Raw genomic sequence first — 12,983 nt, 5'->3', positions numbered from 1 at the left:
AAGACAGGGACACATACATTAATGAAACAGTCCCCATATTATGCTGTTTGCACCCAATTTCTGAGCCACTCTTCAGGTGGTTTAGACTTCTTGTGGTTTAGGAGAATCTCATCTGTGTTTCAGCAACATTCATTGAAAGAAGTAATGAGGAAATTATGAATAATTTGAAGATTTCACACTGAAAGGCAAATAACAATATTTAACTCGAGGCATCTTTTTAACTCACCTACCCCAAGGCTCCGTAGCTCAAAGTCCTGACCCCTTCTTCATCAACCATGGTCATTTCAGAAACCAAGGGCAGGGCAGAGAGACACTACGTCTGCGCTGCCTTTGGCCTTGATTGTCCAACAGTATAGCAGAGTGAGTTGCAGGTAAATCATTCAGAAAGCATGGCAGAGGCAGGATTTTTACAGTCACACCATGCCACATTACTAAAAAAACCACAAGGATTTAACTTGTAAAAAAAAAAAAAGTTCTATGGGAACCACCTTTAGCTTAAAGTGAAAATCCTAGAGACATCATTCAAAGCACAAAAGTGAAATTCCTAGGAATGGTTACTGAGGATTAGCAGACACAATGGGGAAAGGATGGTTTTTCCTAAATGATAAGCTCCTTCAAGAAACATGTAGTATTAAATATATTCTAAATCAGTGGTTCTCAGCCTTCCTAATGCTGTGGCCCTTCATTACAGTTCCTCATGTGTGGTGACCCCCTCAAAAAAATTTTTTGTTGCTACTTCATAAGTGTAAATTGGCTACTGCTATGAATTGCAATGTAAATATTTTTGGAGATAAGGTTTAGCAAAGGGGTCGCAAGCCACAGGTTGAGAACTGCTGTTCTAAAAGGTGTTACGCTAATCCTCAACTTTTACATATAGGTGAATATAAATTTTCATTGTAAGATTATGAACAAGGCTAACTAAACCATACTTTGATTTAATCATTTGTTTAAGCATTGTGAGATATCTGTACAGCTTTTTCCTTTGCATGCTAAAAGGAAAAAAAAAAGTAAACTTTTGTGAGGGTTGAACTAAAGAAAACTGAAAGTAGCAAGAAGCTGCTTCTGAATGACACCCAGTTAGAAAACAGAACGGCTCAGAACAAATATTCCTTGCTTACTGTGGGGGAAGGAACCCATTTTTAGAAAATGACCAGGGATTTAATGGCTCCATGTTTGGGGCTGAAGAGTCACTCAGGATGTGTTCAACAGTGGCCACTTTGAGACAAATTGCAGAACCATCTCTTTGTCCTGTAAAATACCCAAATGGAGTTTTACAGCTGGGAACCCCACAGAAACAAGCTAAGGTTGGGAGGGTCTGTGATTTAGTCTTTTCAGGCACTACCCCAGAACACAGGTTTCAGCTTGAATACCTATGCACCTAGATGGATGCATGTGCTTACTGTGAAATATACTATGAAAATGAGGAGTCTAAAATTTCTCCCATTTTACAATTACAATTTCTTCCAAACTACCTAACAACGTACCTCGCATTTTGGATAGCGCAGCAGGCCAAGGCATGCCCCTTGTTTATCTATCATTACTGACAAGAGAACACCTGAAAAAGCTAAGCGCAGGGAGCTCTACCCTGCTCTCATTAGTACTAACCAGCCTCCGAATATCCCGTTCCGACTCCCACTTGATCTTCGAGATGGCTTCCTGGTGGGACTGGTGCTCACTTCTAAGGTCCCCGGCCTTGATTTTATCCGCTTGGATCATATTGCTCAGAGCTTCATCCACCTGCTTCTTGGCAGTTTTCAGGTCCGTAATTTCCTGCAAGAGCTTCAGGCGCTCTGCATCGAACTGTTTCCGGGCCTCCTCCCGGGCCTCGATGGTGAGTGCTGTCCTTACTTTGTCACTGCTGCCATCCCGGAGGGCGCACAGAGCAGACTTGAGTCTCTGGATTTCCCCGTCCCGCACCTTCACTGTCCTTGACATCTCCTGCTCGTGCTGCTTAATGAGATTCTCGCGCACGGCCTGCAGCTCCTTCATCTTCTCCTCGTGGAGCTTGGCCTTGAGCTCTGTCACCAGGACCGTGTGCTTGCGCTGCTCCAGCTCACGGATCCTCTTTGCTTCTTGCGTCTTCTCTCTTTCAAGCTTTGACACCTAGAGGCAGAGAGGTGAAGGGATGAAAAAGCATAAGCCTCAAAGAAAACCCGTGCTCCCAGGCAGGATCTTGCAGCTTAGGCGGCTATGATCTCTTAATACCTTATTTATTAAAAAGAAAATAAAAAGTTCAAGCTACTATGTATAGCTCAGAGGGAAAGGAAGCACCAGCTTAACGCAGAGACTACGGGTGTGTAAAAGAAGGAAACATCTAAGATGTCAATCTTAGGGTGTTCAGACAAATGCTCGATGTTCTGGGGCCTTCTTAAGCAGCGTGTAGTCCACTGATTGGCAGCTCCCAGAGCTTGTTAGAATTGCAGAATCCTGGGCTTCCTACCAAACCTATAAATCAGAATGTGCTTTGAACAACTTTCCAGGCAATTGCTATATCCAGTAATACTGGAAAGCTTTGCTGGGATGGTTCTCCCATTAGTGGAGAAGAGACTACAGTTACCCAACCCTGGCTTCACTCACCCACGTGCACACACGTGTACACACACACACACACACACACACACACACACACACAGAGTTTGAAAAAGTAAAGGCAATTTGGGAGCCCTAGGAGTATTACCTATTTGAGTGATAAAGAGTCCCTGCCATTTCTCCAGTTGGAAAGTTTTAATGATACTGTATTTTAAATTCTGATAGAAAATAACTTCCCCCATATAATATATTCTGATTATAGTTTTTTTTCCTCTCTCTCAAATTTAAGAGCTTTTCAACCTAAAAGTGCTTGAAGAACCGAAGTCCCTTTTAAAATCATTGTAATAGCTGGGTGTGGGGGCACACGTCTTTAATCCCAGCCTTTGGGAGGCGGAGGCAAGCAGATATCTATGAGTTCAAGGCCAACCTGGTCTACAAAGTGAGTCCAGGGTAGCCAGGGCTCTGTCACACAGAGAAACCCGGTCTCAAAAAAATAAAATAAAATAAAATAAAATAAAAAATAGAAAAAAATAAAAAAAGAACCAGACACACCCTAAAATCATCATAATATATTATGTTGCATATCATTATATTATAATATAGAGGATCTGGAATTTCACTTACCTCAGTAACTTACCTATCTTCAGCTATAATAGTATTTTCTAAATGAAGCAGTGTTTACTGAACATATAATTTTAAGGCACAGCAGTTAATCTCACAATGGTTATCCTATAAGGGTGCAGAACTCAATGAGTACTTTGTGAAGCAAGCAGTCATATGTGTCCAAATGACTGTCTTCCGATCTCTCCTCAGCTTACTGCCCAGCACGGTGGGTACTTGCTACACTGAATACTTGCAACATTGCAAGCATGAGATTAGCTCTGTGTGCAAAATACACTCTGGATTTTGATGACTTATCACAAGATGGAGTTTCTTGTTAGCCCTTTTTTAATAGTTATGTGTTGAAATGATAATATTCTGTATGAGTTAAGTTAAATAAACTGTATAACGGAATGTAATTGGTCCTTTTCACATTTTAAGATTTCAGCCATAACGAAATTAATGAAAGCTCACATGTCGGGCATGCATTTGTAGCTCACACTCAATTTCTTTGCTCAGTGTTGCTCTATAATTCGTTGGGGTTCATTTGGAGAACACAACTTCCTTCCTTCCTTCACACAGCTAGTGATGCTTTCCTTGTAAATCACAGTTCTGGCTCTACAGTTGTAGCTGCTCCAAAACTGTAGAGGACCCTTCCCGCTGAGACTGGAATCCCCAAACCTCAGACTTGCCAGTCAGGCTCCTATGTGGATGGGGAGGGGCTTCGCGCCTTCTTCCCCTCCTCCACCCCTCCTCCAGACACAAGAGAATATGCTATTTTCTGCATACGATCTATATTTATCCCTGTCTGCCTGCAGTTCTTTTTCCCTGATGGCTCTCCCTTGACTCTCTTTGGGATGCTCATATTCTTCCCGGCCCAGGTACTTAGCATGTGACCCTGATTGCCTAGGCTTAACCTCATGTCTACTGTTTTTATCTTTTCCGTGCGCTGTTTTGGTCCTTAGTACATTTTTCTTTATTTAACAGTTTCTGTGCATCCTTCTCTCTCACCCTCACCCTGCCGCAGATTGGAAACTCCTGAGAGACTACCACTGTATATCCACGGGTTGCCTGCACAGCACAATAAGGAACAAGAAGGCACAGGTGCAATTAAAAGCCATATGCCACTGTTCCCTGGCTAGCCCCATAAGCAGAGACATGAATAATATATCCTGTCATACGGTTTAGAGAACATAGGCTCAGGGAGTTACCAGGGTGAGTATGCATCCATGCGTCCCTTGTAAGACTCTACAGTGAGGCACAAAGTCTTCTAACAGTTAACATTGTCTACTTGCGTTCTGAATGCCTCTTTGTTCTTGACAATCTAGATCACTGTCTCATCTTTCCAGAGTAAACAGAAAATGTTATCTTCCAGGCATGGGATGAGGAAACTACAGCCCATAGGCAAAACTGTCTCTGCCTTTGCAAATAAAGATCTATCGGCATACAGCCATGCCCGTCCCTTTACACACAGCTTAGGGCTGTTTTCCTGTTACCGTGACTGAGTACTTTCTGACACTGTCTGGCCACAAACCTTAAAATATTTAGTGTCTTCCATGTTGTAGGAAGATTTGTTGATTTCTGTTCTAGATAATGTATTTATTTTCAGAGGAAGGACTTCTTTTTCTAATTTAGGAACTCAGGTTATCTCCCATGTAAGACATTAGGAATGTACCCTTAGCTTGAGTGATGGGAACTTGGTCCTCCTCAGTCCCAGACGTGTTTATAGCATTGGGAAGAGCATGGTGGCAGCATGCTGCTGGGTCACAAGGTTCTAAGGAAAACAGCACTTCATAGGACAGGGACAAGCTATAATGAGAGTGGACAACAGGTAAGGCATTTTGGGTCTGCATTTCTGGTTCTCCATCTAAGACAGAGGTTCTCAAATTCCCGATGCCGTGACCTTTCAATACAGTTTCTCATGCTGTGATGACCCCCCCCAAACAAAAAAATATTTTTGTTGCTACTTCATAACGTAATTCCCTACTGTTAATGTAAATATCTGTGTCTTAGATGACCCCTATGAAATGCTTGTTTCACCCACCCCAAAGGGGGCACAGACCCACAGATTGAGCACCACTGATCTAAGAAATAGTGTTTGAAAATACCTGGAATTGTTATTTCTTGGATTAAGTTTTTTTTTTAATGCATGGTAAAATAACTTGAACTGTAAATCACTGTGGTATATAAGGCACTATTGTTTTTAGATATGACTGGAGACACTCCACCCTGAATGACTTATGTCAAATTTTCTCCTTTCAAGGTACTTAACACAGCATCTTCTTCTAATTCTGTCTGTGAGTGCATTGTTTCTCTTAGGTTATAAATAGTAGTCTCTCATGTGTGTCCGCAGGGAGATTAAAAGAAGAAAAAAATTAGACTGTAAAAATACAGCTGCGTGGAGAATATAATTTAACCCAAAGAGAAGCTAACATGAACAGACGCTGGGCATGGTGTCAATCACTCAGGAGAACTCACAAAACAAACAAACATTTGTTTCACTTGCCATGGAAAATGTCATTGCTTGCAGGATTTCTTGACATGGCGTGGTTTTCCAGTAAACTTATCATGGAAAGTGTTTCCCTTTGAGGGAGAGCCAAAGGATGCAATTTGGGGGACTTGAGAGGCCATAACATAGTGGTTCTTACCCTTACTACTGCTGCAACCCTTTAATACAATTCCACCTGTGGTAGTGACCCCCAACCATACATTATTTTTGTTGCTACTTCATAACTGTAATGTTATACTGTTATGAATTAAATTGTAAATATCTGATATTTCTGATGGTGGTAGGCGACACCTGTGAAAGGCTCATTTGACCCCCAAGGGGGTTGATAACCACTCCAGTTGCATGGTGAAGTCTTTTTCCGAACTTATGTATACAGATTTAGGCATAAAAGCAGAAGACTGCAGTATTTTGATACAAATCTTGAGCTGATGACACAAATGAGCTATTGCTGAGTAGGAATGTAAATACGAACATGGTGATATTTTGAAATGGAGAAAATTCCTTAGTAAATGAAAATCATTTTGAGGAGTGAGGGTGTTTTGTGGAGATAAGCTCAGCCACAGGCTTGCTGGTGCTCCCATGTTTTACTGTAAATTGATGCCTTTTAAAATAGTCATTGTACACACTAGTACATTTAGCCGACAGGCCAGCCTGGGGGTATCTGTAGTATTTGTTCCCCACTATTTCAGGGAAGAAAGTAAGGAATATTCCCTACATATGCACAATGTAAATTGGACCAGCGAGGCCAAGTGTGGCCTAGAGCCCAGGCCTGATAGCTCTCACACTTTCCCAAATTCCTTTACCTCTGTTGCCCTCCCCCCTTCCAACTGCCCCTCCCCGCCCACTGGCATATTGGTTGAGGATCTTCTCATCGGATTGAGCTAAAGATGACTCAGTGTATCAAAAGTGAGTGACTAAGCAACAGTAGATACTTTTATGTTCATTTTGAAAATGCTGCATATGGCAATATACTATACAGTGTTGTATCAAGTCACCACCAACAAAAATGCACGACTAGAACCACCATAAGGCATGACTAGCATGTGAATACTACACTAAGAGTGTAGTAACTATTTCCAAATAGAAAGAAATGCCCTTGGGATATGCTGAGTTCCCTAGTATTGGTGACATACAGGAAGACACTGGGACTACAGAGGCCATAAGGAGTAGGTGTGGGGGTGGAGAGGCAAGGCCGAGGGACATTGAACCAGGCTGTGAAAATGAACTTGAAATCTTCTCTGCCATCAAGATTCTATGGGAGGAAAAGATCACTATGGAAAACTCCTCCCCGTGTTAAAGGTTCCAGTGGGACACAAGCAAGTGGAGTCATGACTGCTTTATGCAGACCCCTCTGTAAATTCTGCCAGGATAAATATGGAGGTGACTGGAGTTTTAATGTACTCTTAGAAGCTGAGGATTAATAGTCACAGTGGAGTTAAAGGCAAGGAAATGGCTGTGAAGTTATCGAGATGGGTCAAGCTACCAGAAGCTGAGGTTTGGAGTGTCTGCTTTGCACATTCCTGGAGAGCGAATTCAGTCAGCCATCAGGGACTGTCACCTGAGCCTAGGGACTCTCAGACTAAAGCATTGAGCCTGGAAAACAGCAGCAAGGAAGATGCTTTATGGGTAACTTTCTAAAACCTGAGGAGCAATCCTCCCCTCCCTTCCCCTCTCCTCCCCTCTCCTCCCCTCCCTCCCCTCCAATATCTTCTTTCAGACACTCATGCCTCTTGAAAACGGAAGCAAAGGTGCAGAAACAAATGAATACCACATTCTAAAGTTGAGCCATGAACCAGAGGTTCTGCGAAGTGAGGATAGAGAACACGTTTTCTTTTCTAAGGGGTTGGGGAGGGGCGTCAGAGTCGGGGTGAAGATGGGTAGAGGTCAGGTGTTCAAGCACCACCTTGATGGAATTGCCATTTTGGAGCCTCCACTTGCTGCCAACAAGTGAATTAAGCAAATTGAAGCTCGTTGTTCCTTCCAGTGAAATCAAAATGGTAACCACAGGCTTCCTTTGTCCCAAACATGCTGTGAAGACTGCAAGGCCAGGTGTCAAGTGCTTTGCAGCCTGAGCTCCCTGCGGCTGCTCCTGTTTGGAGCCATTACTTCCCAGCCTGTGCAGCCCGCACTGTCTATCTGCTGTCTGTACCTCAGGACCCTGTTCTCTGCTCTCATTCTTTGTTGCCTTGCCCATCACTCATCGACATGGTAGCCTAGCTCTGAGAAGAAATGCGTTCCCTGGAGAATCCAGTGGGGACTTTCTCATCCCAGTGCAATCTACACAGAGCATGGATGCGTTTGTGGCCTCATCGCATCCACAGACAGGAAAATATGCCCGTAGTGGGGTCAGAAGACCCTTTCCAAGAAAGGAGCAGTCTTTCATGCAAGCCTGTGCTTTCCTATCCAAATGTTAAAATTGTAACATGGCAATAGCAATATTACCATACTACAATAGTAATATTACCAAAGAGATGTCAGGAAAACATGTAAAAAGAGTTACACAGATTCAGTCAGTAAACAGTTTTGGGCACTGCCTGAATGCCAGGCAGCTATTGTCTGCAGGAGTAACAATGCCTGCCCGGGAGAGAGGAACTGAGGGTCAAATGAGGCAAATGGCACAACACACTTTCCATGTTTCCCTTACCCCTCCCGCTCATGTGGAGCAGGGTGCCTCTGCAGTCCCACTTGACAGATGAGGGAAAGAAAGCAAGGCAGGATGTGAGGGCCTGCTCCGGGTCAGCCAGGGGCTCAGTGTAAGAGCTGGGACTGTGATGGGATTGAGCGTGCATGTCAGAGTGCGGTCATGGATAGTGTACATTCGGCAAGCTGTAGCTAGCTTATTTATATTATCCACCAGAGCACTTATGATGGACTTTGTTCTCTGGGCACGGGGCATTCTGTAAATGCCAACAGCATTGTGTGTTTTGCTGGGGAAATGAGTAATGGCCCATCATCCCGAAGGTTTCCAGGCTTTAAACCATGGCCTCCCAGGAGTTGAGTTATCATTTTACCATAAGAGCCTCAGGGCTAAACAGAGAGTGTAAATTCATACCTCGGCTTTGATCATGCTCTCCTCTAGAGAGCCTGTTCCTTCGAAAACACAATCGTATTTATCTATAATGAAATTGCTTTATGATTCGTTTGCCCTCGACTTCGCTTTGCTGCTGATGTGCAGAAAGCCTTTGCTCTAACTCCTGTAGGGAGGGTATAACTAACTACAAGGGAGGGAGGGAGGAGGGCAGGGGTACCCAGGAGAGGAGAGGAGAGGAGAAGGCTGCACTCTTCTTTAAGAGGCCTACTGCCAGAGCCTTGTCAGAAGAAGAGGGGGTGACACCTGCCTGCCAACATGGATGCTGTGCCAGGCCCTAGAAGACTGGCTAGGTATCATCTGGGAGCTGTCCATTTTAAAAGGCTTGGATGTGTGGGATACTTGCAATGGGGGTGGGGGGAGGTCTCCTTTGGAATTTTGTAGGTTTTTTTTTTCTTTCCTAAACATTCCTGTAACCATCATTTGTCATCCTATCTTTACTAAAAGGAGCCGCCTCCCTTCAAACGTTACTTTGCCCAAGGGAAGGGGAAACTGAGTGGATTGGATGCTGGTAGTTGGCAAGACTACCAGGCAAAGATCGTACACGTACAGAGAGCTAGTACTCAAGACCGAGTCCCCTCATCTGAATCTATGCCGCTTCCTTGCCTCACCTTCTTACCCCGAATCCTTGACTTGTGGCATCAGGAACCTCAATTTCTACTGGGCTCTCTAAGGTTATTCTTTTTGCAGAGAATGTGTGTGAGAGGCGAGTGTGTAGGAACAGAATCAGACATGCAAGTTACACAGAGAGACACGGAGACACCCAAGTCTGTTTCCAAGAAGCGAGAAAAATAAATAATGCCTAGAACTGCGGAGTCACGAATGCCTTTTAAATGTGAGAACGTGTTCCTCTTTGCTTCACGGGGATCCAGATACTGTTTCCTGGTATTTCCTCCATAAACTTCACATTAGAGTTTATTAATCAAAGGCCAACCTTAGCTGAAGCAGGAAGAAATAGCCTCCGACTGATTCCAAACTCATTTATTACTTTCATTGAAATGGGGTGAAACAGGTTTGGGGTAGAATTACATCTTTGCAGTGATCTCAGAGGATGCTAAAACACTGAAATACGATATTTGTTAGTTTGCGATCACAAGTATTTTTTTCTGTAGTAGTTATCTATGTGGGGTAATAATTTTATATTAACATGGCTGTTTCCAGGCTGAAGCAACCAAATCCCAGGATTCAAAGGCATCCATGAACGTAGTGCACGTGAAGGGCACATCTCGGGCTGGCTGGAGCTGGGGCCCCAGGCCACTCCTACTCACCTTGGATTTCTCTTGGTGCAGCTCTATCTGAATGTCTGTGAGTTTGGTCCTGAGGTCTTCGTTGGCAGCCTGAAGGGCGACGATGAGTGCCTCGGGCTTCTCGCCCTTGTTTCTCCCCTTTTTGGACATTGTTCCTTTCTAAGTGGAGTCTTTTGGATTTTAATCCTCTCAAACAGGCACTGCCATGTTACTGCTTCATTTCCTGGGTTGCGATGTGTCAGCCACTACTGCCTGGTGTTCCTTGCTAAGGTCTTCTCAAATGCTGCCCCGGAAGCCCTAGAAAGAGACAGAGACGGTGATGACTGTTTGCTGAAGGCATGAGTTTGTGCCAGTCCGTCCACTCCTAGTCCTCTCCTGAGGCCCTCCTGTCTCCAGAACTTCCACTTTACTATGTTTTGTATCTAACGCACAGTGGCACTTTCAATTACACTGACATTTGCTTAGAATCCTTTACCCGAAGTGTATGTCTTTCATATTGATGAATGCCCCTTTTGGGAGCACCAATCCATCCTTCTGTCTTTTCTCCATGTCACTCATTGATATTTTTGTCATTAAAGTCATTAAAAGAGGGCACACATATGGGGACATCCTAGTACTCATACCTCAAATATAAGAAAATACTATATAGTATATAATATATATATATATATATATCTGGATGTTATTTAATGGTTAAGATGTGAACAGTGGAGAATAAGTAGATTACTAGATTGAGTTCCTCACTCTGTTAATATTGTTATAATTACCTTCAACTGCTTTTGCTGGTACAATATGTTTAAGTCAGAGTTCCATGACAGGAAAGTCAACCACACACATCCCCCCATCTTCCTACTATCTGTTTGTCACCTATCTACCTAACATACATCTATCTATCTATCTATCTATCTATCTATCTATCTATCTATCTCTCATCTGTCTGCCTGCCTATCATCTATCTACCCATCTGACATACACCAACCTACTTTCATCATCAGCACTGCTGTCTATCTTACCTCTCTGGTAGGTTTTTTGATTGCTTTGTTTTCTTTGACACAGACTCCCATTATGTATCCCTGGCTGGCCTGAAACTTGCTTATAGACCAGGCTGGCTGCCAACTCACAGAGACCTGCCTGCTTTTGCCTCTCAAATGTTATCACAAGTATTAAAGGTGTATACAACCCCACCTGATTGTGGTAAGTGTTTATTTAAACACACACACACACACATACACACACACACACACACACACACACACACACACACACACACACACCCCTTTTACAAGTCTAGACAAGGACCTTTCTTTCTACCTTCCCTTCACACAAGGAAGTGTCCCAGACATAACAAACACCTTTGGTCTGGTCCATGAGATGTGGATGAGTGCTAACAGATGTAGACATATTTGAAACATCCTGGGCCAAGAAAATTGCAGGTGCTGTGACACAACAGAGAAAAGTCACAGAGACTCTTTGGGGTAAGGATAAGATACATTTAAGTACAGCCACAAATGTACCTGGTAAACAGTAATGTTGGAAATGGTAGCTGGTAGGAGACTTAGAATAATTCCGACCTTAGGATGTGGACGCATCTTCCAGGAAGCAGTGGAGGGGGAGGGGGTGTGGAAGTTCCTGACTAGTAAGTATCTAGCAAGGAAAGGTTTGCATGAGGTTATTCTGGTGGCAGAGTAGGGGAGAGAATGGAGGCTTTCCTATAGAAGAGGGAGTTGCTGAATTTGTGCAGGTAATGGAGGCCTAATGAGAATCCTGACAAGCGGAGATAAAGGATGTGTATCCTCACTACAAGCCCTTAAGTATTGCATTGGAATCTACGAAGAAGAGATTTGATACCCTATGAGCATATATAGGGGGAGGAGGTCCCCCTCAGTCACAGTCATAGGGGAGGAGAGTAAGGAGGAAATGGGAGGGAGGTAGGAATGGAAGGATACAAGGGATGGGATAACAATTGAGATGTAATATGAATAAATTAATAATTTTCTAAAAAAGTATCTCATTGGAACGAAGGGGAAAGCAGAGAAAACTATGAACATGCAACTGTTAACACCAACAAGGCTAGAGCTTCTCATATATGCTTCCAGAGAATGGGTGGGGGTGCACTGAGATGCCGTCGGTGAGTACTAGGACTCTTCTGATAACCCATATGTCCCAGCCGCTGCTGCTCTCTACAGACCCCTGATGCTTGGCTTCAAGGATTGGAATCCTGGGTTGGGTACCACCCTTTACAAACATTGTAGCTTTGTCCTTTGGAGTGTATCTGGAGGCCAGGGTCATGAGGATAAATGTAGCTTAGGGCAAGAGAAAGTGAACTCGCCTATACAAACAACGGTATGATATTCCACCCTGGCCTTTTTATCAGGTCCAAGGACCTGAGGCTACACAGGTTATAGGGTCCAGGAGACAATCAACTACTATTGCTCTGCTAAATAGACATAGTATTAAGTTGACTTCTGGTGACTACCGTTATACAGAGACTAGAACATCTCTGTTTTCGCAGGATATGGTGACTGGCATAGAGACCCATAGTCCAGAAGTACGGAATACAAGAACTGTAGTGCTCAGCCCCAAGTGAGACACTGTACCATACCAACAGAATAGTGTTTTCAGGACACACCACGGCAATTACACATTGTGCTGGATGGGTTTATGTCAACTTGACACAAGCTAAAGTCATCTGAGAGGAGGGAACCTCAATTGAGAAAAATGCCTTCGTAATAATGGGGTGTACAGGAAGGATGTAAGGCATTTTCTTAATTAGTGATTGATGGGGAAGAGCCCAGCCCATGTGGATGAGACCACCCCTGGGCTGGTGGTCTCGGATTCCAGAAGAAAGCAGTCTGAGCAAGCCATGAGGAGCAAGCTAGTAAGTAGCACCCCTGCATGGTCTCTGCGTCAGCTCCTGCCTTCAATATCCTGCCTTGTGTGAGTTCCTCTCCTGGCTTCCTTCAGTGATCAACAGTGATTTGGAAGCATATACCAAATAAATCCTTTGCTC

The 12,983-nt window shown here is 43.7% G+C and overlaps 1 protein-coding gene across 5 annotated transcripts in view; it reads right to left on the bottom strand.

The window, feature by feature from the left end:
* The window catches only part of JAKMIP2 (janus kinase and microtubule interacting protein 2), a 158,476-nt gene that overhangs the window by 51,462 nt on the left and 94,031 nt on the right, over positions 1-12,983 (bottom strand). For all 5 annotated transcript variants that reach the window (XM_084779101.1, XM_084779100.1, XM_084779104.1 and 2 more), the window contains 2 exons: positions 9,995-10,270; positions 1,606-2,103 (listed from right to left, as the gene is read on the bottom strand). In XM_084779101.1, coding sequence (XP_084635227.1) covers positions 1,606-2,103; positions 9,995-10,123 — 627 coding nt within the window. In that variant the 5' untranslated portion in view covers positions 10,124-10,270. The remainder of the gene's footprint in view (positions 1-1,605; positions 2,104-9,994; positions 10,271-12,983) is intronic.

This window comes from Acomys minous, assembly GCF_964271855.1.
Source record: "Acomys minous genome assembly, chromosome: 4".
Lineage (NCBI taxonomy): Eukaryota > Metazoa > Chordata > Mammalia > Rodentia > Muridae > Acomys > Acomys minous.
Note: the sequence above shows the minus strand (reverse complement) of the source record. Positions and strands in the feature narration are given on the sequence as shown.